Source organism: Haliotis rubra, unplaced genomic scaffold (genome assembly GCF_003918875.1).
Source record: "Haliotis rubra isolate DU_JTF1 unplaced genomic scaffold, ASM391887v1 Scf1504, whole genome shotgun sequence".
NCBI lineage: Eukaryota > Metazoa > Mollusca > Gastropoda > Lepetellida > Haliotidae > Haliotis > Haliotis rubra.
Window position 1 is genome coordinate 82805 of NW_025765453.1, and position 26998 is coordinate 109802.

Here is a 26998-nt window from a genome sequence, read left to right on the forward strand (position 1 = left end):
GCATACAATGGACGAAGCCTATTTCTGGTGTCCTACGCCGGGATATTGCTGGAATATTACGTATTGCAACAGTTGGGAATTCACTTGGCCTGAAACCGTGTGTTGTGGCGCCTAGTAGATATCACCTGGGTGACACATGAGTGACAGCTTTCATGTGTGAGTGTGAGGATGTGGAGTGTGTGTTTCAGTCGCAGTACAGTGTGGTCCCTCCCGAGTGCCATCATCATGTCCACCACACGAGGCCCTTCCTGAAACAAACAAGCACAAATATCATCTGTGTTTCAGAGTCATTTGATATTTAACACCACAGTGGCATTGTTTCAGCATACATACGTACATTCGTACAAATTACAAGTGCGCACATGCACGCATGCAGCCCCCACACACATAAAATTGATCTTCAGCAACCCATGCTTGTCTTAAGAGGCGACTCACGGGATCTGGTGGTCAGGAGATCTGGTGGTCAGGCTCGCTGGCTTGGTTGACACATGTCATCATATCCCAAATAAGCACATCAATGCTAATGCTGTTGATCACTGGATTGTCTGGTCCAGACTCGATTATTTACATATAATTTACTGTACTTTACTTTTCTGTACTCGTCAAAGAATGTGTAATCCTAAATATAACTTGTTACATTTGACCACTTTCTAAATGGCATTGTGTATTTCATAGCTTTCGGTCGTGGCAGCGTGCAATCAACACTTATCAGAGGGGTACACAAAGTCCGCAGTCTAGACTACCAGTTGTCCGACTTCCATTTTTTGTGTAAGCCGCGGTGGCTGAGCGGTCTAGGCATCTGACTTTGTGTGCTGGCGATTAGGTGCCTCACTCTGAGGGTGTGGGTTCGAGTCCTGGATGGGACTCAACCCAACAAAAAGTACTAGAATCTGTACTTAACAAAGAAAGTGTACTCCCAAATATAACATATCTTACATACATATCATTGTATACACACCCACAAGCACTCCCACTCAATATATCGGGAACCAAAGCTAGGTTGGGGATCATTGTAACTTTCGCCACCTTGTCTTGAATCGAACCAGGGTCGTCAGGTGACGAGTAGCCGCTTTACCCATTAGGCCATCCCACCGCCTCATATCAAAGTAAAACAACTAATGATTGTGATAAAAAAAATAGACATTCATCCAATCTCTTCTCAAATGTAATTACCTTCAAACCACTGAGTGCCTGCCTCAGACTATGCATGACGGGTTTAGCAGAATGACCTTCACCTTGCGCCAGCTCCTGCAGCTCCTTCTGGAGCTGATCAGCATCAAAGCCACTAATCACAGACAGCCTGCGACAGCAACTCTCCAACAAGTGTGCAACATCGATGGACGCACTCTTCAAATCCTGAACAGTCTCCCTCTGCGGAGCACTCCATAGAAATCTCCAGTCTGATTTCAGAAGATCCTTCGGTTTCACAATCCTGCCCTGAAACACGTATCACGGAACTCAACCATATACCAGATTATTACTATTTTAAAGTAGTCAAACACCGCTATATCAAAGTTGACGGAACCAAATAAATACTTCATGTTGTCCACAGTATTATGCAGTACTGGGGGGTTCAGTTATTCACTGGCATGTGGACAAGATGGCCACCTCTACATCAAATCTATGTACAGTACAACCAGAAATTATTGAGAATTATTAAAATCTTAATATTTTAGATATTTAAATACTTACCTTACCTCCAGGTAATATGCATATTACCTTTGCTCATCCGATACAAAGATTGGAAACGTGATCGATAAGTATCCTTGTTCAATGCTATCATGAAACTGGTGACGTGTCGATCTTGTCCGGCAAGGGGAAGCTTGCCCCCCAATCCTGTCACGTGACAACGAGAACACGTCACTTTATCCGAATCCTGGAGTCCGAGCGGAGTCCAGAGCGGGGAGGAGATGATCCATCGTAGGGAGGGCGTAAGAAGCCATGAGGTAAGGTAAGCATTTAAATGTCTAAAATATTTAGATTTTAATAAATGTTTAACTTAACTTACCTCATGGTAATGTGCATGTTGATCCGACAGAAAGGCAGGAGGGTCGGACACCGGCGAGGACCAGCCAAAACTCTCAGACGAAAACAGCACAACTGGGGACGTGGAAACTGTCTTGTTGTTGAACTGGAATCGTTGAAACAAGAACAGTTAACCACCGGTAGTACCTCTGATAAGGAAAACACAACACGAGAGAACGTGGGTTAACCTTAAAACTATCACTAAATGTGTCTGCTGAATGCTGACTGCTTGATGTACTCTTTAAGAGCCCTGACGGGACACAACACAAGTTCATCGGAGTCGTCACTGCCCATTATAGAAGACAAAGAAGGGATGACAAACATACGATCAACTGGTTCTTGGCAATGAAGTCCCTGAGAAGACCCAAATGGACGGAACCATGACGAGTCTGTTCAAACCTAATCCTGGTGACATCTGTGACGTGAAGCTCACTAACTCTGGCCGCAGTAGCAAGCGCCAAAAGAAAAGCTGTTTTTCTGGACAAGTCCTCGAAGGAGGCCACATACAAAGGCTCATAAGGACGTCAACGAAGGTGTTGTAAAACCACATTAAGATCCCAAGCTGGAGGGCGGAACTTCGACTTGTGATCCTCCAACTTAAATGCTTTCAGCATGGCCAGTAATTCCGGGATCTTGGAGACCTTCCTATCAGACTTGATGGCCAGCACTGAATTACGGGCTGCCAAATAAGTAGAAATTGTACCACCCTTCAGATGACGAGTGTTGCGTAGGTAGAGGAGGAATTCCGCAATAAATTGAGGAGAAGCTTTAACCGGATTCTTAGAGTGATCAGCGCAAAACTTCTCAAATGCAGTCCATTTGCCATCGTACAAGCTGCGAGTGGACACTATGAGCACAGGCGATGGTCGTAGCCACACCAGCCGAATAACCCTTGGATTTCAGAGCTTTCTGAAGATGACCCAAGCGCATTGATGAAATCTGTCCGGAACTGGGTGCAACAGGCGGCTGTGAGGATGCCGTAGAAGGTGCAGCCACTGTGGTAGCGGTTGAGGATCTCCTTTGGCGAGTCGACGTAGTTCAGGGAACCATGTTCTCGCAGGCCACCAAGGCGCGACCAAAAGCAGAGTCATCTGCTTGAAACTCCTTGAGCTTTGCTACGACCTTGGGAAGAAGAACTGGAGGCGTCTAGACCCTCCCATGAGAGGGACAGGGCATCCACTGCCCAAGCGACAGGATCCGTAAGAGGAGACACGTAGACCGGAAGTTGATGGTTGTGCTTCGTTGCAAAGAGGTCCACTAACGGTCTGTGATGGAGGTGACAAAGCAGATCGAATTCTTCCGGATGAAGCATCCACTCTGTTGGGGATGGCTTGTCTGGTCGGGACACATCGTGCAATCCGGAATGTTACGAGCTCTGATATGGATGCTGTTGTCGTCCAGAAGGCGAAACAAACGAAATGTCTGATTCAAGAGAAGACCCAAGCTGGTTGTTCCCTGGTTGGGATCAACCAGACCACTGTCGAGTTGTCTGATGCCACCAAGAGCTTGGAACCCCGTAGCGAATGAATCCAGTACTGAATGGCTAAGATGACAGCCTGAAGCTCTAGGTTGTTGCTGTGCCAACCTGCCTGTGTGGTTGACCTAAGCCCTGCCGCTGTCTGAAGTCCAGGTGAGCGCCCCAACCCTGAAGAGAGGCGTCCACAAACAGTTCGCGGTCGCGTGTGAATTCAGTCAAAGAGACATCGCCGCAGACGTTCGACTCGATTGTCCACCACTGAAGAAAGGGATGAAGATGAAGGGGCAGTGGAAACCGCAACCTGAGGTCGTCTAAGAGGATGAAAGGAGAGAGGAACCGTTGAAGCAGTCTGAGCATTAATCTCCCTCTTGTTGTAAGATCCTGAGCTGACGTCAGACCTAGTAGGGACTGTGACAAAGCGGGTGTGACAAACCCCACCGAGCAAGACTGAGGATTCTTTGCCATCTGTCTGGTGGAACCGGCAGAAGGTCTTGATCTGTGAGGAACAAACCCCCCTATGAAAATCAACTGTTGGGAAGGCTCTAGGTGGGACTTCTCGGGGTTAACAATCCGACTGAATTGGTGGAAAAGCTTGAGTATAAAGTCTCTCTGTCTGCATAGCAGCAAGCTCTCCCTTTGACTCATGAGAGAGTCGTCTATGTATGGATCGAACTCTATCCCCCTAAGATGAAGATACCGGGAAATCGGTACTGTAATTCGAGTGAAAAGCCACAGGGCCATAGAGATGGCAAACGGCAGGACCTTCCACTGGTAATGGTGACCGTCGAAAATGAACCTCGGGAACTTCCGGTGAGGTTCGGAAATAGGAACATGTAGGTATGCGTCTTGAAGATCCAGACTGACCAACCAATTCTTGGGGGACAGTTTGGTTCGTAGCTGTATCAGAGATACCATCCGAAAATGTGGCAGCTCCGGAAGGTAAAGTTTGTTGAACACCGCCTCATTGTGTATCATCCTCATCTTCTGAGAATTCTTTTTGGGTACTAAGAAGATGGGAGAGTAAACCCCTGGGGAGTTGCTGGGCTCTAGTACTTGTTCTATGGCCTTCTTGTCCAACAACGCCTGAATGTTGATCAACAGGTGCTGGACGATGGAATATTCGTGAGACCAGGGCGAGGTGGTCAAAGGCTGCGACATGGCTATTGGAAACTTGTAGCCTGTCTTGAGAAAATTGGTGACAAAGGGGTCTCCTAGGATTGTCCAGTTGGGCCAGAAGACCCTGAGTCTCCTGCATACAGGTATATCGCGGATATGGACGGCTGGGGGCGGGAGGTCCCAACGTGACCGCCCAAAACATCAGTGGTGCTTGTACTTGGGTTTGCCGGTCTTGTTGGTTACCGGCGGGACGACGTTGGAAGTTGTTGGGACGTTACCTGCCTCGCCCTCTAAAGGCTCCATGAACCGACGTCCTCCTGGATTGGTAAAGGTTGGTGGTCCTGGTAGTTGGCGCTGACAAAGTGGCGAAGTGACGCAACATCGGAGCACAATCTCAGTTTGGGTCAAGGAAAAGACATCCGGGATCTTATCCGCGAATAAGGTGGGAGCCGCAAACGGGGCACTCATCAGTCTTTTCTTGAATTCCTCCTGCCAGGTACAGGGAGCGAGTAACCTAGTCACAGTGGTGGTAGCTGAGGCCGAATGAAGGTGATCCACCACATCAGACAGAACTTTCGCCTGCCATCTAAACATAGTGGTAAAATGATCTAAGCGGGAAGGGTTATCCTCCGAGAGGTCTTGAGACATGGCCACCATGGCCGAAGCAAGCACAGAGAGGGGCTTCAAGCTTTGACAGAGTTCCGTATCAATCACTTGGCATTTGGGACCTTGTATTGAGCTTGTGAAGCATCCGACAATCGTTTGGCCGCTTCATCTTGTGTAGCGCCAAAATCCACAAAGTCAAAAGAATGCACCTTTTAATAGTGACAGCGATGTTTAGCAGGCTTGATGGAAGGATTGAGAGAGGAGAACGCTGAGGCGAGGAGCGCCAAACGTCCCGTACAGGAGAGCGCCTGGGAGAACGGGAGAGCCGAGGGGAAGGTATGTGCCGGCAAAATGTGCACCGAGAGGTCCAAGTACACGCTGAGTCTACCAGACAATCCGGGCAAGCAGGATGGGGGTCTTTAGCCGACTTCTGAGACTTGCACTGATTGCAGTAAACCCGTGGCATGAACTAACCACAGCAAATTGCAACAACAGAAAAACATTTACTGTTGAACACATGTTAAGTAAACATTAACATTATAACAAAGAAAATATAGCATAACAAACAGTTATGATAAAGCAAATATAAGCCTATATGGGAAGGGAAGGCCCACGTGCAAAACCACATAACTTTGGTATACACAGGCTTACCCAAATAAGAAAGAAACGCCGACAACTTAACGCGACAGTGAAGCGAAAAAAACGGCGGGAAAAGCGGAATACGAAACTAAACGAAAACAGAGAGCACACACAGGTAGCTCTGCATGTATGTGCCACGCCAAGCGACTGCCGCCATTTGTGGCAAGCATGTGAAAAACCTCTACGAAGAAAAACACTCAAAATATGACACAAAGAAAGAGAACAAGATACATACAATGGTCAAGCAAGGACAAAAACAACCCAGGCTGACCAAAGAGGTACCTTAATCTGCCGAAGCGAAGCTGGATAGACAACGCGAGGCAAAACAAAGCAAAACAACACACCGCGAAGACCGTACAGTGATGAGTCGCTTTTCATTATATCATGGTAGAAGGATACAATAGGAACACCTCACCGTAGCAAAACACAAAGAAACAGTAAGAAAGGAAACAGAAATATCATATCCACGTCCAACTCGCTGTGCGATAAAGGATAAAGTGACGTGTTCTCGTTGTCACGTGACAGGATTGGGGGGCGTGCTTCCGCTCGCCGGACGAGATCGACATGTCACCAGTTTCATGATAGCATTCAACAAGGATACTTATCGATCACGTTTCCAACCTTTTTATCGGATGAGCAAAGGTAATATGCACATTACCATGAGGTAAAAAATTTAAAGATTGTAATTTTTTATATTTTTTTCACTCATTACTCATGTATTAATGTGAATATTAGCAGAACATAACTCCAGATTCAAAGACAGGTGAACAGTTAGTAGCTTGACAAGTCACCATGGGCAGCAATGCAGGCTTCAATGCTACTGATCAAAAAGTTGGAAAGTCGTCGTCCATGCTGTCCCAATATCGGACCACCTCTTCTTTCTTTTTAGCAATATTTGTCAGATTTTACTTATTGACACTTTCCTTCATAAATCCCCAAACATTTTCTATTAGATTTAGGTCAGGGCTATAGCTTGGCCAATCTAATAATGTCATATTTTGGATCCAAAACCAGGCCTGTGAATGCTTTGAACGATGTTTTGGGTAATTGTCCTGCTGGAAATTCTAAAAATGTCCACAGAACACGTGAGCAGATGGAAGTAAATGTCCCTCGAGAATATCTGTGTACCGATCACTGTTCATATTCCCTTCAAATACACAGAGGGGCGTTGCTCCTAACACAGATATGCCACCCCACACGTTAAATTTCGGACTGTACTTTGGGCGCTGATACAAGGGTTTTTCAGTTTGTTTGGTGCAGAATTTCAGTGTATTAGGAAACAGCCACACAGAACTTTCATCTGAGAAAATCACAGTCTCCCAGTTAAAATTTCCATGCTGTAAGCACCAGTACAACCTTTGCTCCTTTTGTTTAGGTTTAATGAACGCTGATGGAATTCCTTGACTTTTCTGCCAACCCATTGCATGCAGCTCAGTTCTAATTGTCTCCTTACAGACAGCCACAGTTCCTCTATCATTCATATCCAGCCTTAAGTTTTCTAAACTCCTTCATTTGTTTCTAGAAACAAGAACACCAAGACGCCTCCTGTCAACGACAGTCATTTTTCTGGGCCTACCTGGTGCTCAATGCCATATCAATGCAATATTTTTCAAAACATGATAAACAGTGGACAAAGGGATGCCTGTTCTACTTTAAATCATGTTAGCTGATCTGATGTCCTTATTATAATACTCTAAAATCAATTTCCTCTTCTCTAAATCATCCATACTGAGGATCACTGAAAATGCTGTCTGCTAGCAAGTAAACAAAGGGGGATAACTCTTCACAAACTAATGAAAAAAGATTAATGGAGTTGTCTCTCTTGAATGAAACCAAGCACTTGATAGCTGGTCAAGAAATCCAATTAAACATATTCCTAAAATTCTCAATAATTTCTGGATACTAAAGAAATGATTGCTGTACTTATAATTCTGAAGTCCTAATTTGATATGATAAAATCTAAATCTTTAAAATCTGGGTTGGAATTGGTCTTCAGTAACCCATACTTGTCAAAAGAGGTGACTGATGGGGTCAGGCTCGCTGACTTGATGTTAAACAACAAAGAAACCAGATCCTTGTACAAAGATGATTTGTCAAACAGGTGTATTGATGGAAAATTTGACTATCGAATCCTTTTGGATGGCTAATATAGCTGAACACCTCGAACAATTGGTTGACACGCTGACACGTCATCTTAGCCCAATTGCATATATGGATGCCCATGCAGTTGATCACTGGATTGTCTGGTCCAGACTTGATTATTTACAGACCCCCATCATACAGCTGGAATATTGGCTGAATGTGACGTTAAGCAAGAAACCAACCAACCAATATTGAAGGTCTGTGTCCTGCCAACAAAGCTGCACACACTTCTATATTAGTGTCCCTCTCTTTCAATATCTCAATTGTCATTAACTTTTCCAAATATTTACACATATGATAATCTGCAGAGACAGAAGTGGAACTCTACCTACCTCCTCAAAAGCACAGTCCAGGATGTTTCCAATGTACTCCGAACTGAGGATCTGATCTCTTAACACCCCTTCGCCCAAGCTGAAATATTCAAACATTTTAATGCTTTACCATGACAACAAACTGGAAATTGTCAATTTTTTACAAACACATTCATAGCTGTTTTGGTTTAAATCTACGGCCTTAATATACATGGGTCTGTCTCCCCACCTGTGACTATGTCCGGCCTTGACAAGTGTCTGGACATCTTCTATAACCTGCCGTCTGCTACTGCTGCTGAGCTTGGCGCCAAGATGAACACGGTTCGCTTCATCCAGGAATTCCGGGTCCAGTCTCCCAGAGTTACGACGTAGTTTCTCTAAAGAGAACTTAAACACATTTATTGTGCAAGAAATTATATTCAGATTATGAAATTACTTCATCATCTACATTGATCAGACATTGTTTGGAGGGAAGTCTGTTACGTTTGCCAGATGAACTTTTATACAGCACCAGGAACTCATCAACCACCCCAACTTCTTGTACGCTTGTATGTACATGTCCAATCTCTCCTGCTCTGTACATCCAACTGGCTTCTAACTGTAATCCACTGTCACTGGCCTCTACATGTAATCCCTTGTCATCACATTGTCACTGCTCAAATATCATATGTGCATGCGTAAGTGCGTGCGTAAGTGCGTGCGTAAGTGCATATGTGTATATGACCCTGTTTTTTACCTGACTCTACTTGCTTGACAACAAAACAAGAATCTGTATCCAATAAAGAAGTTGTTCATCCATCAAGTTTGTCCTTATCTACGTGGGCATGTTAAGTTTCTCGACTTGTTAGCCATACAGTACTCAGTAGTTACTAATATGAGTTCCCTTACTCTGTTTGACATGCAGACATCGCAACTCGATGCTTCAACAATGAACAGTGACAATCATTATATGTATAATCATGGTAACTTTAAAGTATAAACTTAAAACTTATTACACCTAATAGTTTCCTCATCAGTTAGACAAATGTATTTCAGAGCCCTCGGCCGGTTGTTGCTTGAGTCGACATGTGAAAACAAACTCGTAAAGCATTTCAGATTCTTGAGTGCGCCAACACGGCCTGTCAGTACCTTTAAAGTTTGCCATATACACGTTTAGTGAGCGAATGGCGCAAAGGTGTGTCCAAGCATGAACACAGCCTGTGTTACCTGCTGAATCATGTCGTCCAAGGAGTAGCCGGTAGTTCCGTCACTTGAGAAACCACCTCCTACTTTAGTCACGTAGTTCAGCACAGCTTCTGGGTAATAACCTTCGTCCTACAATCACACACATACGTATATTTAGGGTGAGTGAGTGAGTTAGGGTTTCTAGTCACATCAGCAATATTTCAGCCATATAGTGACTAAAACAATTATACATTCATGACACATAAATCGAGAATATAAAAGCTGGTTGACAAACTACATTAAAAACAACCAGAAAATCACAGATACAGATGTGAAACTAGCATATTAATGTAAAACCATAGACAATACAACATATCATCAACAACTACAACAACAAGGTAGATCACCATACTAAGGACCAAAGGACCTTAGGCAAGTGAGTGTGTGAGTGAGTATGGTTTTATGTCGATTTTGGCAATAGTAAACCAATATCACCGCGGGAGACACCAGAAAAGGGCTTCACACATTGTACCCATGTGGGGATATGGTTCAAGTCACCAAATACACGTGTGAATGGTAACAGGACTTGTCTTAAGTCATTTTGATTTGCTACACTAACAACTCTGAGCAATCAGTCGTATATATTCAGAGGGATGTAGGAAGTGAAAATCAACAAGGAGTTATGAATTTGGGTTTAACACATTCTCACATTAAGAAATATGCATGAACAGGTATATGAATGAATGTAGCAAGTTGTACTATTGTTGACATAACTTTTTTTTAATCACTACCCAGTTATTATTTGTTCTTGTCTATCATAAGAACCCATCTTCGACACAGAAAACTTACACTGAGACAACTAGGCATTATTTGGTTGGTTGCTTTGTTGTTTTACGCCGCACTCGGTAATATTTCAGCAATATGGCGGCGGTCTGTAAATAATCGAGTATGGACCAGATCAACAGTGATCAACAGCATGAGAGATCTACACAATTGGGATACGATGACGTGTGTCAACCAAGTCCGCGAGCCTGACCACCTGATCTCGTTACTCGCCTCGTACGACAAGCATAGTCACCTTTTGTGGCAAGCATGGGTTGCTGAAGACCTATTCTACCCCGGATCTTCACAGGTTTAAGATGAGGTGAGGTGAAATGGGTCAAAGTGAGTGAGTGAGTTAGTTTAGTTTTACGCTGCACTCAGCAATATTCCAGCTATATGTTGGTTGTGTCAACTATGCAATTGGGATATGTATCAGTTCGTAACGTTGAGGACCCGGGTTCAATTCCCCACATGAGTACAATGTTTGAAGACCATTTCTGGTATTCCTTGCCGTGATATTGCTGGAATATTGCTAAAAGTGGATACAACCATACTCTAGATAAGATACAAAGATACTTATCAATATCTGATGACTATTTACAAACTATAGCATGCATCTTAAAAACACTTTTGCATTTCTTTTTCTCCAGAGTATAGATGAGAGTGTCAGCACCACAGTGGAACCAACATTACCTTAAAGTGCTCCACTTGGATGTCATCTCCTCGTTTAGAAAGTTTGGTTCCATCCCTAACCAAACAACAAACATTTATCCATCAGAGTCTGTACATTTTATAATTAATTGTATATTTATATACTTAGCCTATCTCACGGTATGCACCTCTCTTCTTCTTCTATGACCATGTGTGGAAATGTGCTGTAGGCTAAGTCGAATCAAATCTTACTGGCCTCTGACCCGCCCTGACCTCTGCCCCCACTCCGACATCAGCACCTGTCAGTCATCTCCGTAAGCGTGCAGCTCGCTCAGATGATCATGTGACTACCTGTGCCTGTCATTCTCGTCTTGGAGCTTCCAGTAATCTGTGATGTGAGGCAGGTCGGGTGGGCATCCATCGTGTGAGATAGGATAAGTATATAAATATACAATTTATTATTAAATTTACAAATTTTTAAACTTATCCTATCTCACGGTATGCACAATCCCACAGTTGGTAGGAAGGCTGCAGATTACCCCGTCAATACGTACAACCGGGAAGACACATAACCCCAAGAAGGCCAGGAGAAAGCACCAACTTCCGATATGCAGACTCCAAACTTGAGATGGGTTTCTTCAGGTAACCCCTTGGCTTACACAGCACAAAAAACTCTAGGGAGTGGGCGCTCCCGAATTAATGTGGGTTTCAGCTGCAACTTTTGACAAGCAAAAGGACGCAGTTTGGCAAGTAGGCCCCGCCTCCCCACGATTTATCAGGTGACCCCAGTGAATTAAAGGCGAAGACCTTAATCTGGCCAGTCCCTGCTTCGAAACTACCCCCCCACAGACACACGCTGGAAGGCGGTGAAAGAGGGACTAGCTCGGTTGTTCAACTAGTTTAACGTTCAGTACCAATCTCCCTAACTTACCAAAGGTCTGAATGGACTTAGGAGCTGAACGCTTTGAAAACCATGTAGGTAATCGGAAATCAACACTTTACTGAGAGTAGAGGTCAGCAACACCGACCAAAGAAGGATTGCTTTATCATCAAACACGGGCCGATGACAATTGCTGCGCTAGGGCCAAGGGGCCGAATTGATGTAGAATTCCACGTCTGTAACCGATAGGTCCCTCAGGTAGTGTGAAGCAAACACTGTATCGGATCTCCAAAAACAGCCCTCCATGATGGACTGCAGGGAACATTTTCTATGAAGAGACATGGTGGAGGCAAGAGTTCGAGTCTCATGAGGCTTCGCTGTCGACGGTGGAGGTAGGTCAGCAAAGGCATAAGCACGCAGGATCGCAGTTCGCATCCAAAACGCTGAGGTAGTACGGGAGACACCCGAGGTGGAGGCAGTAGACAATGGAATGAACAATCTCTTACGCAGTCTGCGGCGATCCTTTGAGGCAGCTAGGTAAATCCTTAATGCACGCACCGGGCATAAGGACAGATCCCCAGATCTGGGCCCAAGATAGTGGACAACAGCGGAATCGTGAATGTGCGATCAGGCCGTCCTGGTAACTGATTCTTGGCGAGAAAATCCCATCGCAAACCAAGGAAAACTGTCGCATGTCTAGACCTTTCAAACCGCACCCGAGAAACATCAAGAGCATCCAACTCGGAAATACGGGCAGCTGTAGCCAAGGCCAAGAGAAAGAAGGTCTTAAAGGAGATATGTTCGAAATCTTTCTCCTCCAAAGGTTCGTAATCAGCTGACGTGAGATGAGCAAGTACAACGGAAAGATCCCAAGCTGGAGGCCGGAACTTCCGAGATTGGTCAGCCACTTTGTAAGACCAGAGGAGAGACTGGAGTTCAGGGACAGTGGACACCCAAGGCCACTGCAATAACGATGTTAAGAGCAGCCAGATAGGTAGATAGTGTATAACCTTTGAGTTTTCTGGAGGTTTGTAGATGTTGAAGGTACTCTAGAACCATCTGCGGGGAGGCCGTAGTGGAGGATGAGACGCCCTTCTTCCTGCAATACGCTTCAAAATTCTTCCATTTGTCATCGTCGAGTGACCTCGTAAAAGTACGATGCTCTGTAGAAATTGCAGTAGCCACCCGTTTAGAATAGCCCTTCACCATTAACGACCGATGTAGATGCGCCAAGCATGCAGATGGAGCGTCAACGGGGACCAATGTAGCTGGTCGGAGTGCAGATGTATCAGGAGATCATGTCGAACAGGAAGTGGTACGGGATCTGGTTCGGCTAGGTCTTGAAGGTTTACCAACCAACTTCTGGCCGGCCAATAGGGCGCAACAAGCAGAGTCATCCTCTGGGTTGCGCGCAGTTTCACTAATATGCGAGGAAGAAGGGCCACTGGCAGAAACGCTTAAGCGTTCAGGTCCTCCCACGGAATGGCTAGAGCATCGAGGTCCCAAGCCAGAGGGTCCGGAATCGGTGACACAAACCGAGGCAGCTGATGGTTGAATCGGATGGCAAAGAGATGTCAATGGAAGACAAGGGGTCTGGAACACCTGAGGATGTAATCTCCATTCCATTGGAGAGGGACGACTCGGCCGGGACAGAGAATCTGCAATGACATTCTTCACCCGAATGTGGTTGGCTCGGACTAAGATGTTGAGAGAGTCCACCAGATCGAAGAACTGTTGGGTCCACTGGAGCAGTTGAGTAGACCCCGTTGACCCCTTCTGTTGATATGCCAAACCACCGCTGCGTTGTCCGATCGGATCATGAGGGACGTTGCTCTGAGGACATCCTGCCAGTGACTGATTGCAAGAATCACTGCCCTGAACTCCAGAACGTTGATGTGACAGGCGCGATCGACGTGAGACCACAGCCCTGCCAATTGTTGATTGAGAAGATGAGCTCCCCACCCGTGTTGAGATGCATCCACATACAGGTGGTGAGACGGAACAAACGGCCCTAAACAAACTCCGTCGCAAACATTCAATTCTTCCATCCACCACAGGAGATGGGGGATGGAGCTCCAGAGGTAGAGTGATCAAGGCAACGGGATCTCCCACTCTGATGTAAGGTGCTAGAAAGAACTGCAAGGGACGAAGTTGTAGTTGACCCCTGAGGGTCAAAGCCTGAGCCGACGTCAAGAGGCCCAGGAGCTCCTGTCACTGACGAAGCGTCCTGGGTTGCGCCAATGCCAGAGAGACCAATCGCTATATCTTGCAGAAATGATCCCTCAGGACAAAGAGTTTGTTGACCTGTGTCCAACACTGCTCAAATGAATTGAAGACGGCGCATAGGGACTACTTCCGATTTCTGCAGATTGATTAACCAGCCTAATTGGCGAAGAAGCTGTATCGTAAACTGCATGTGACAAAGCAGAAGTGCATGATTGGTCTGTGCCTGAATGCAGTCACCGATGTAAGCCTCGGACACTATCCCCTTGCGGTGAAGGAAACTGGTGATAGGCTTCATTACCCGTGTAAACAGCCACGGAGCAGAAGACATTCCAAACGGGAGGACATGCCACTGATAGTGGGTGCCCTCGAAGACAAACCGAATGAACTTGCGATGAGCCGAGAAGATCGGGATGTGCAGGTAAGCATCCTGGAGATCCAAACTGACCATGTAGTCTCCTGGCTTGATAATGGTCTTGAGGAGTGCCACCGATACCATGCGAAAATGGGGCAGAGGCTGCAGAAACCTCTGGTTGAATATCTTCATGTTGAAGATTAACCTCAGTTTGTCCGAATCCTTCTTGGGTACCAGAAAGATTGGAGAATAGAACCCCGGGACGGTCGGAGCCTGACCCAGGGATTCGATCGCAGGTTTCTTGAGTAAGGTGTCTATTGTGGATCGAAGAACAGCCGTCTGTTGAGCGGGATACGTTCTGCGATCCGGAAGTAAAGTGAGAGGAGGATCCCCAATGATTGGCAGCTGAGACCCCATGGATAACATGGAGAGGACATAAGGGTCTCCCAAGATGATCCAGTTGGGAGCATAGGTCCCAAGCCGGCCGCCTACTGGGGAAGTCAGAAAGGGCACGACTGGAGGTGGAAGAACCCAGTCGCGTTCTAATGTCATCAAGTCACTGTTTGTCAGGCCTTTGCGAAGTGGACTGGTTGGCAGTGGAAGCTGGTCGGGAAGCAGAGAATGCCCGATGTTGACGGCTGGACCGTCCTCTGCCAAAGGATCCCTTTCCACGAAAGGAAGCAGTAGAACCCGCATGCAGGTCCCGATTGACAGGAACATAACGGGCTGGTCGTTGCCGACGGAACAATTCCACCACCTGCAAACTTTGGAATTCCAACAATTCCACTGACACTTGTAAATGAGCATCTTGACCAACTCTGTTGTCGACATCTCTAATCGCCCCGTTGAAAAGAGACCTGCCGGACCACGGCTGACGAAAGAGATCAGTACGGAACCGATCCTCCCAAGAGGATAAGTTCAAAGGCCCCCTGCAATGCACAGCTGTGACATATGAAAAGAAGTGAGCCAACTGATCCAGAATGGTCTGAAATTGCTCTTGCAATAAGACCATAGCCGCTCGAATATACGCTTGTTGATGGGACGTAGCATGTGCAACCGACATAGCCACCGCCTCAGTAGTCGTCAACACCATGTTGAGTGGCGCCATAATCTTCCTTATGACACCATCCAGATGCAAAAGCTCACGATCCTCCACCAGGAACGGTAAGTAGGCTTTCTGTTTAGTTCCCAGCAATGTAATATCATCATCCACCGGAGGGGAGACAATCAGCGTAGAGAAACCATGCACATGAGCAGATGCCAAATTGAAGCGAGGAGCTGCGAACCCATCCTTAACCTTCCTCAGGTTACCAAAAGCCTCATCCAGAGATGCTGCCAATTGAGTAATGCAGTCGAGGCGGGAACGTGATGGAACCGAAATCACCTGGCTACATATCAAACCAGGATAATAAATCCGCCGACAAACTACTACGCTGGCTATCGGCAATCCAGATGAGTAGTTGAGGTGTGTCAACAGCATCCACGCTACCATCCGACAGTGCTGTACCATCAGAAGAAGGAGATGGCGTCGTCGAACGACAAACCTCCTCTAAAAGTGGAACTGGATTGGTCGAAGGACCCGATGACTGAACAGCAGCGGAAGTTGGTGGCGCCTGATGCCGTAATGCTGACGCTACCGCTAGCACAATGGCGTCAAAATGCACAGGTTGAGAAGTCGAAACCTCAGACACCGGATTCCAGGACACCGGTAAAATAGGTCTCACCACCGATCCCGTTGTAGGAGGAACCGACGAAACAGACGCAGACACAAAGGGATGACAAGGCACCTCACTGAGGGCAGACGGACATCCAGCTGACTGAGGCACACCCCCATGAGGCAACGATGAACCCATAGGGTCCCTGGCATTGGAAGCAAAAGCTGAGCTGAGTGGACACAGCGCCAAACTTGACACATGAGAGGTGAGTGCTGAACCCTGAGGAAGCGTCGAACCAAATGCCCCATGAGTCAACCTTGAAGCCAGTGAACTATGAGTAAGCGCCGAAGCACGAACCTCGTGAGTAAAGCACCGAACCAGGAGCCCCAAGAGCAAGCATCGAACTGGGAATACTGTGAGTAAGCACCCAACTAAAGCCTCCATGAATAAGCGCCGAACCGGGAGCACCAGGATAAAGCGCCGAACTGGGAACACCGGGATAAAGCGCCAAAAGGGAGCACCCGGAGGAAGCGCCAAACCAAAGCGACTATGAGTAAGCACCGAACTGGGAGCACCGGGAGAAAGCACCGAAATGGGAACACCTGGATGAAACGCCGAATCAGGAACACCGGGAGGAAGCGCTAAACCAGAGGCAAACAAGAGCGCCAAACTGGAAGCAAGCGGCGCTCTGAATGACATCATGGGATCGGTAAGAAGCGGCGCTCTACCAACAGGTAACTGTCCTGATGTAAGTGGTGCTGGAGCGGCAAACGACGCACTAGAATAACGTGGTGGTCCATAACCCAACGGTACATGATAAGGGGTAGATGTGGAAAAAGGCACTCTAGGAATCATTGACACACCTGTCAACCCCACCGGAGGATGAGAGAGCAACGAAACCATCCACTGCACCCGAAGCAACTGACACATTCGACACAAGCCCTGAATGGGAAACAGGCGTAGAATCAACCACCGAAATGGAAAGCGCCGCACTGCAAGCAAGCGTCACTTGAGATGTATGGCTAGTAATCACACCAAGCGCCGCACTAGAAACCCCACCTCAGGAACAGAAGTGCACTGAGGAATAGGTATCACCGAAGAGGGACAGGTTTGAAGAGAAGACATAGACAACACGACAACCCTAGGTGGTGAAGAGTCTTCTAAAGTGATGGGGCTAGACGCAGGAAAAGTTGACGTAAATTTTCACTGAGGTAAGAATCGGACACCTCCCCTAGGAAATCTTCAGCAGGCGATGGGGACTTCAAACGTCGGACTGCAGTTTTCTTACGGCGTTCTGTCTTAGAACGTTTAGACACAGAAGGACCCTCAGATGCCATGGTTGACGACGATCCCTGTCTGACATGCGTCTACAAGCTACCCGGCAATATTCGGAAAAAGCATCATCGTTGAGGTCTGCACAAAAAGTGCAACGTTGAGACCACTCCCAACGTCTTAAACAATCAACACATAAAGCATGTGGGTCTGCCGCCAAGATGTTGCTGCTGCATATTTATTGCAATGTTTGCGCTATTTAGCACTATTGGGATTCGATTTTCCCATTGTAGAAACACAATCAAACTTTCTTAGAGACAAGCACACGTCCACATGAAGTAGCAACAGTACAGAGAATGACAGGCACAGGTAGTCACATGATCATCTGAGCGAGCTGCACGCTTACTGAGATGATTGACAGGTGCTGATGTCGGAGTGGGGGCAGAGGCCAGGGCGGGTCAGAGGCCAGTAAGATTGATACAACTTAGCCTACAGCACGTTTCCACACATGGTCGTAGAAGAAGAGGAGAGGTGCATACCGTGAGATAGGATAAGTTTAAAAAATTGTCATTTCAAGAATATGTTCTTTTGAAAACTGCATGATCAGCATTATGCATCAGCATATGCTAATGAATGTCAGTTTCCAAGTCAGGTTTTGCAGCCAACAGGGAATCTTTACGTCATGTGAACTTCACATACAACTTCTGTTCATTATAATCAATGCAAATATATCTGAAACAATACATTGTTTACAGGTCTACAAATGTGGAAAGATGCTATAAATAGCCATGCTGTCATGTAAGTCTGAAGAGCCGGAGAAATTCTCTGCTCAGTAAGTGTGGAAGTGATGACGATACTTTGAAAATAAACCCAGGATGGTGGCGAACCCAGGATGGTGACGGATGAATCCCCATATGGCAAACAACAACACAACAACACAAGGTAGACAAGACATGTTCAAGACATTGTAGCAACTCACTTGTTGAGAATGAGAGGGAGGTGAGCGTATCGGGGAGGATCCCATCCAAATGATTTGTACAGTAACAGATGTTTGGGCGTGGAGGTCTGCCATTCCTACAAAGGCAATACAGTGACACTCAACATTCACGTCAAGACACCTTATCACTATCCTGACAACAATCCAATTTTAACATGGTCACATCTTAACCTCACATCACAATATCCAATTTCACACGGTGAAATAATCTCATACCATGACAAACAAGAGTCATCAGAAGATGACATATCTCCCCGGCCCCAACATCTTTGAAAGAACAAATCATCTGACAGTTACTTAAAGTCCAGCTTGATTTTAGACTAAGTGCAAATTGTTTCCATGGAAATCATGAAACAAATAAATGACAAAAATCTGCAAATAGCAAAAGGCACCACTTCAAGATCTGCCTCACATATCTGCCAAGTTTTACTGAAAGATATTAAGAAGTTATTGAGTTGTGCACCGGAAACAAAGCCTATCCCTCCCTTATCGGACTAACAAAAATCTGCAAATAGCAAAAGGCACCACTTCAAGATCTGCCTCACATATCTGCCAAGTTTTGCTGAGAGATATTAAGAAGTTTTCCAGTTGTGCTCCGGAAACGAAACCCACCCCTTCCTTTTGAGACTAAGTCTGATTCGTTTCCATGGAAACCGGGGAAAATAAAAATGCCAAAAATCTGCAAATAGCAAAAGGCACCAATTCAAGTTCTGTGTGATATATCTACCAAGTTTTGTTGAAAAATATTGAACTGTTCTTGAGTTGTGCTCCGGAAATGAAGCCCATCCCTCTTTAAGACTAAGTCCAAAACGTTTCCATGGAAATCGAGAAAAATAAAAATGCCAATAATCTGTAAATAGCAAAAGGCACCACCTTAGGTTATGTTTGACATATCTACCAATTTCTGTTGAAAAATATCAAACGGTCTTTGAGTTATGCTCCGGAAACAAAATGATTACGGACGGACGGACGAGGCGACGACTATATCCCCCCGCATTACATGCCATGGGGATAATAACAATCTAATACCATGACATACATATATAGAACATCATACTAGTGCACTTGGATGTTTTGTATTAAACGAAAAGATGTCATGGGAGCAGAGAAACATTAAGTTTGAAGTTACATGGGTCAGTGCCACCCAGTCATCACACCATTGCATCCCTTCACCACACCCATCACCACACCCACCATTGCATCCAGTCGCCACACCCACCATTGCATTCAGTCACCACACCCACCATGACATCCAGTCATCACACCATGGCATCCGGTCACCACACCATGGCATCCAGTCACCACGCCCACCATTGCATCCAGTCACCACGCCCACCATTGCATCCAGTCACCACACCATTGCATCCAGTCACCACGCCCACCATTGCATCCAGTCACCACACCATGGCATCCAGTCACCACACCCACCATTGCATCCAGTCACCACACCCACCATTGCAGTCATCACATCATGGCATCCATTCACCACACCATGGCATCACACTATGGCATCCAGTCATCACACCCACCATGGCATCCAGTCATCACATCATGGCATCCAGTCATCACAATATGGCATCCTCCAGTCATCACATCATGGTATCCAGTCATCACATCATGGCATCCAGTCATCACACCATGGTATCCAGTCATCACACCATGGCATCCAGTCACCACACCATGGCATCCAGTCATCAAACCCACTAGGGCATCCAGTCATCACACCATGGCATCCAGTCACCACACCATGGCATCCAGTCATCACATCGTTGTATCCAGTCATCACACCATGGCATCCAGTCATCACACCCACCATGGTATCCAGTCATCACATCATGGAATCCAGTCATCACATCATGGCATCCATTCATCACACCATGGCATCCAGTCATCACACCATGGCAACCAGTCATCACACCATGGCATCCAGTCATCACACCCACTAGGGCATCCAGTCATCACACCATGGCATCCAGTCATCACACCATGTCATCCAGTCATCACACTATGGCATCCAGTCATCGCCCCATGGCATCCAGTCACCACACCCACCATGGTATCCAGTCATCACATCATGGCATCCAGTCATCACACTATGGCATCCAGTCATCACCCCATGGCATCCAGTCACCACACTCACCATGGTATCCAGTCATCACATCATGGCATCCAGTCACCACACCATGGCATCCAGTCACCACATCATGGCATCCAGTCATCACACAATGGCATCCGGTCACCACACCATGACATCCAGTCACCACGCCCACCATTGCATCCAGTCATCACACCCACCATTGCATCCAGTCACCACACCATGGCATCCAGTCTCCACACCCACCATTGCATCCAGTCACAACACCCACCATTGCAGTCATCACACCATGGCATCCAGTCATCACACCCACCATGGCATCCAGTCATCACATCATGGCATCCATTCATCACATCATGGCATCCAGTCATCACATCATGGCATCCAGTCATCAAACCATGGCATCCAGTCATCACATCATGGCATCCACTCATCACACGATGGCATCCAGTCATCACATCCACTATGGTATCCAGTCATCACATCATGGCATCCAGTCATCACACTATGGCATCCAGTCATCACACCATGGCATCCAGTCATCACACCCACCATAGCATCCAGTCATCAAATCATGGCATCCAGTCATCACACCATGGCATCAATTCACCACACCATGGCATCCAGTCCTCACAACATGGCACCCCGTCATCACATCATGGCATCCAGTCATCACACCATGGCATCCAGTCATCACACCATTGCATCCAGTCATCACATCATGGCATCCAGTCATCACATCATTACATCCAGTCACAACATCATGGCATCCAGTCACCACGCCATGGCATCCAGTCACAACACCAGGGCATCCAGTCATCACATCATGGCATCCAGTCATCACATCATGGCATCCAGTCATCACACCATGACATCCAGTCATCAAACCATGGCATCCAGTCATCACACCATGGCATCCAGTCACACCATGGCATCCAGTCATCACACCATGGCATCAATTCACCACACCATGGCATCCAGTCATCACATCATGGCACCCCGTCATCACATCATGGCATCCAGTCATCACACCATGGCATCCAGTCATCACACCATGGCATCCAGTCATCACATCATGGCATCCAGTCATCACACCATGGCATCCAGTCACAACAACATGGCATCCAGTCACCACACCATGGCGTCCAGTCACCACACCAGGGCATCCAGTCATCACATCATGGCATCCAGTCATCACATCATGGCATTCAGTCACCACACCATGACATCCAGTCATCAAACCATGGCATCCAGGCATCACAACATGACATCCAGTCATCATACCATGCCATCCAGTCATCACACCCACAATTGCATCCACTCACCACACCATAACATCCAGTCATCATACCATGGCATCCAGTCATCACACCATGACATGCAGTCATCATACCATGGTATTAAGTCATCACACCATAGCATCCAGTCATCACACCCACCATGGCATCCAGTCATCACATCATGGCATCCACTCATTACACCATGGCATCCAGTCACACCATGGCATCCAGTCATCACACCATGGCATCCAGTCACCACACCATGGCATCCAGTCACCACACCATGACATCCAGTCATCACACCATGGCATCCAGTCATCACATCATCGCATCCAGTCACCACACCATGGCATCCAGTCATCACACCATGGCATCCAGTCATCACATCATGTCATCCAGTAACCACACACCATGGCATCCAGTCACCACACCATGGCATCCAGTCACCGCACCATGGCATCCAGTCATCACATCATGGCATCCAGTCATCACATCATGACATCCAGTCATCACACCCACCGTGGCATCAAGTCACCACACCATGACATCCAGTCATCAAACCATGGCATCCAGTCATCACACCCACCATGGCATCCAGTCACCACACAATGACATCCAGTCATCATACCATGGCATCCGGTCACCACACCATGACATCCAGTCTTCATACCATGGCATCCAGTCATCACACCATGACATCCAGTCACCACACCATGACATCCAGTCATCATACCATGGCATCCAGTCATCACACCATGACATCCAGTCATCGTACCATGGCATCAAGTAATCACACCCACCATGGCATCCAGTCTCCACACCATGACATCCAGTCACTGGCGTCATCATGGTCCACACCATGACATCCAGTCACCACCCCATGACATCCAGTCATCATACCATGGCATCAAGTCATCACACCATGACATCCAGTCATCACACCATGACATCCAGTCATCATACCATGGCATCCGGTCCCCACACCATGACATCCAGTCATCATACCATGGCATCCAGTAATCACACCATGATATCCAGTCATCATACCATGGCATCAAGTCACCACACCATGACATCCAGTCACCACTCCATGACATCCAGTCACCACACCATGGCATCTAGTCACCACACCATGGCATCCAGTCAAGACACCATGGCATCCAGTCATCACACCATGACATCCAGTCATCGTACCATGGCATCAAGTCATCACACCCACCATGGCATCCAGTCACCACACCATGGCATCCATTCATCACATCATGGCATCCACTCATCACACCATGGCATCCAGTCAAACCATGGCATCCAGTCATCACACCATGGCATCAAACCACCACATCATGGCACCCAGTCATCACCTCATGACACCCCGTCATCACACCATGGCATCGAGTCATCACACCATGGCATCCAGTCATCACATCCACCATAGCATCCAGTCATCACATCATGGCATCCACTCATCACACCATGGCATCCACTCATCACACCATGACATCCAGTCATCACACCATCGCATCAAGTCACCACACCATGGCATCCAGTCATCACATCATGACACCCCGTCATCACACCATGATATCCAGTCATCACACCATGGCATCAAGTCATCAGACCATGGCATCCAGTCACCACAACATAGTATCCAGTCATCACACCATGGCATCCAGTCATCACATCATGACATCAAGTCACCACACATTGGCATCCAGTCACCACACTATGGCATCCAGTCATCACATCATGGCATCCAGTCATCACACCTACCGTGGCATCCAGTCATCACACCTACCGTGGCATCCAGTCGCCACACCATGGCATCCAGTCATCAAACCATGGCATCCAGTCATCACACCAAGACATCCAGTCATCGTACCATGGCATCCAGTCATCACACCCACCATGGCATCCAGTCACCACACCATGACATCCAGTCATCATACCATGGCATCCGGTCACCACAACATGACATCCAGTCATCATACCATGGCATCCAGTCATCACACCATGACATCCAGCCATCATACCATGGCATCAAGTCATCACACCATGGCAAGAAGTCATCACACCCACCATGGCATCCAGTCATCACATCGTGGCATCCAGTCATCACACCATGGCATCCAGTCATCACACCCACCATAGCATCCAGTCATCAGATCATGGCATCCACTCATCACACCATGGCATCCAGTCACACCATGGCATCCAGTCATCACACCATGGCATCCAGTCACCACTCCATGGCATCCAGTCATCACATCATGGCAACCCGTCATCACACCATGGCATCCAGTCATCACACTATGGCATCCAGTCATCACACCATGGCATCCAGTCACCACACCATGGCATCAAGTCATCACACCATGGCATCCAGTCTTCACATCATGGGATCCAGTCACCACACACCATGGCATCCAGTCATCACAGCATGACATCCAGTCATCATATCATGACATCAAGTCATCAAACCCACCATGGCATCCAGTCACCACACCATGACATCCAGTCACCACACCATGACATCCATTCACCACACCATGGCATCCAGTCACCACACCATGGCATCCAGTCACCACACCATGACATCCAGTCATCATATCATGGCAACCAGTCATCACACCCACCATGGCATCCAGTCACCACACCATGGCATCCAGTCATCACACCATGGCATTCAGTCATCATACCATTGCATCCAGTCACCACACCATGGCATCCAGTCATCATACCATGGCATCAAGTCACCACACAATGGCATCCAGTCACCACACCATGACATCGAGTCATCACACCAAGGCATCCAGTCATCAAACTATGGCATCCAGTTATCACACCATGGCATCCAGTCACCACAGCATGGCATCAAGTCATCACACCATGGCATCCAGTCATCACATCATGGGATCCAGTCACCACACACCATGACATACAGTCACCACACCATGGCATCCAGTCACCACACCATGACATCCAGTCATCATACCATGGTATCCAGTCATCCCACCATGGCATCCAGTCATCATACCATGGCAACCAGTCATCACACCCACCATGGCATCCAGTCACCACACCATGGCATCCAGTCATCACACCATGGCATCCACTCATCATACCATGGCATCCAGTCACCACACCATTGCATCCAGTCATCATACCATGGCATCAAGTCACCACACCATGGCATCAAGTCACCACACCATGACATCCAGTCATCACACCATGACATCCAGTCATCATACTAACACTGTCCATAGCTGACTACAACATGAACACTATTCATCTTGTGTTATCTGAACGTCACACAACTTACGTCTCCTCGAAGAACATGAGTGATCCCCATATGATGATCATCTACCACATTGGCGAAGTGGTATGTAGGAAACCTGTCACTTTTAATGAGAACCTAAAACACAAAAAATACAACCATTCAAATAATTCCAGTCATCAAAAGAAAAAAACTTGTTATTTATATATACTAAGCAAAGGAAAAGTCAGTTTGGAATTTTCCTTCGCAGAAACGGATAACTGTAAACTCATTTAATGTTTTGATTGTATATTTTTTACATCTCCAACTTTACCTGAGCAAAGACATTCCTCTCCAAACTCAGAATGGAACCCAGGAAATGGCCTCAAAGACGCAACCTGATCTCGGAGATGGTACAGTGTTCTCAATGTTTTTCATGCAGCTAATGCTGCACGTGCTGTTCTCAAGGACAAGCCCTATCAAATGCACCCCCATACCTGGTTGAAACGTTCACATTACAACGTCAGCAGGATGCCCCTTTTCACGACAACTCAGAGGAACCAGGCGCTATGAAGACTTGAAGCTGGCCACACTGCACAAGCCGTTGCCAATCACTTCCAGGTCAACGTTTGGACCATCTACAGGCTGCAACAACATTTCCGGGCCACCAACACCACAAATGATTACCTCCTGTACTGGCAGACCAAGGGTGACCACAAGACACAAGACCGCCATGTTGTGCGATAGCATGTACAGAATCCGAAGCAGCACGCCAGACAGTGGGAACACACGGAAGACCAATCAGTACTGATACAGTACGCCGATGTCTTAACAGCGGGAACCTCCATTGCCGTAGACCTTGCCATGGACCTATCCTCACCCCTCGTCATCAGCGTGAATGTCTACAGTTTGCCCTACAACACCAAAACTGGCGATACTGGCAATGGAGAACTGTTCTGTTTACAGATGAGAGTCGGTACTGCGTATCAACTGCAAATGTCAGAACAAGAATATGGCGACGACGTGGCCATCTTTACTCAGACCAATGTGTTATGGAAAGAGACTCATGGGGAGTTGCAAGCATCATTTTATGACGTGGAATAGGCCTGAACCAGAGAGTGGGTCCTGTGGTGTTCCAGAACCTTGGTCCAGGGAGAGGAGGCAGCAGCACAGCGGTGCGCTACATAGACCAAACTTTCAGACCCCACGTCATACCACATTTCGCATGTCACCGGAACAACATTTTCCAGCATGATAACGCCCGGGCCCATACTGCCAGAGCTACACGGGACTTCCTACAGCAGAACGGTGTCAACATTGTGCCGTGGCCAGCCCTTAGTCCTAATTTAAACCCAGTTGAACATCTTTGGGATGAAATTCAGAGGAGACTGAATAATGTCATACCAAGGCCGAACACATTCAGTTTATTTCGCCAGGCCTTTCTCAGAGTGAGGTTCAAGGTGCCAATGGCCTTCATCAATCGATTGATGCACTCCATGCATAGACGCTGTGCTGCAGTTATTGCCGCTCATGGTGGTCACACTAGATCCTGAAGTCAAGAGTCTGAATGAACTGCAAACGTTTACGTAATGTCTTGGAATTGTGCTGAGTTATTCATTGATATGTCAAGATATTGTACACAAAAAATGTGTTTAATCCGCTTATTATGTCCATTTCTGTAATGATTTGATTACAATACCTATCTAATTTTGAATTCAAACTGATGTGTTTTTTCGCTGATGAGTATAGTTTTGTTAAGTAACAACAGTTAGAGAGTGCGCATCGATTTAGTCAAATTTTGGAACACACAAGCAATGTGTATCTTTTCAGAACATCTGACACTTTTCCCTATAAATGAAGGAAGATGTGGTGATGTTCCTCACCGGATCCCCCTCAGCATCGGCTAAGTTGTGCGACGTACGTCCTTTCAGCAGATCATCCCACGGCTCTGTTACGTCTTCAAGTTACAACAGCAGCATAAAACTTACTTCCGTAGCACTGATTAGGTCAACAGACAGTATTCTGTTAAGAAATG

General features: G+C 46.9%; 1 protein-coding gene across 1 annotated transcript; it reads right to left on the minus strand.

The window, feature by feature from the left end:
* Positions 1-26921, minus strand: LOC124270299 (probable glutamate--tRNA ligase, mitochondrial). Its single transcript, XM_046705340.1, has 9 exons — positions 26847-26921; positions 25030-25122; positions 18318-18412; positions 10996-11050; positions 9523-9630; positions 8546-8703; positions 8338-8416; positions 1174-1437; positions 1-248 (listed from the first exon to the last, which is right to left on the minus strand). The coding sequence occupies exons 2-9, from the start codon at positions 25057-25059 to the stop codon at positions 81-83; spliced, it is 957 nt and encodes a 318-aa protein (XP_046561296.1). The 5' UTR covers positions 25060-25122; positions 26847-26921; the 3' UTR covers positions 1-80.
* Positions 26922-26998: the final 77 nt, after the last annotated feature.

Bases quoted from the DNA above. Each gene is read 5' to 3' on its own strand.
- LOC124270299 (XM_046705340.1), bottom strand. From the start codon at position 25,059: ATGGGGATCACTCATGTTCTTCGAGGAGAC. The intron at 18,413-25,029 runs GTAAGTTGTGTG...TTGCCTTTGTAG, and splicing joins CTCATGTTCTTCGAGGAGAC to GAATGGCAGACCTCCACGCC. The intron at 249-1,173 runs GTAATTACATTT...TGTTTGTTTCAG, and splicing joins AGGCACTCAGTGGTTTGAAG to GAAGGGCCTCGTGTGGTGGA.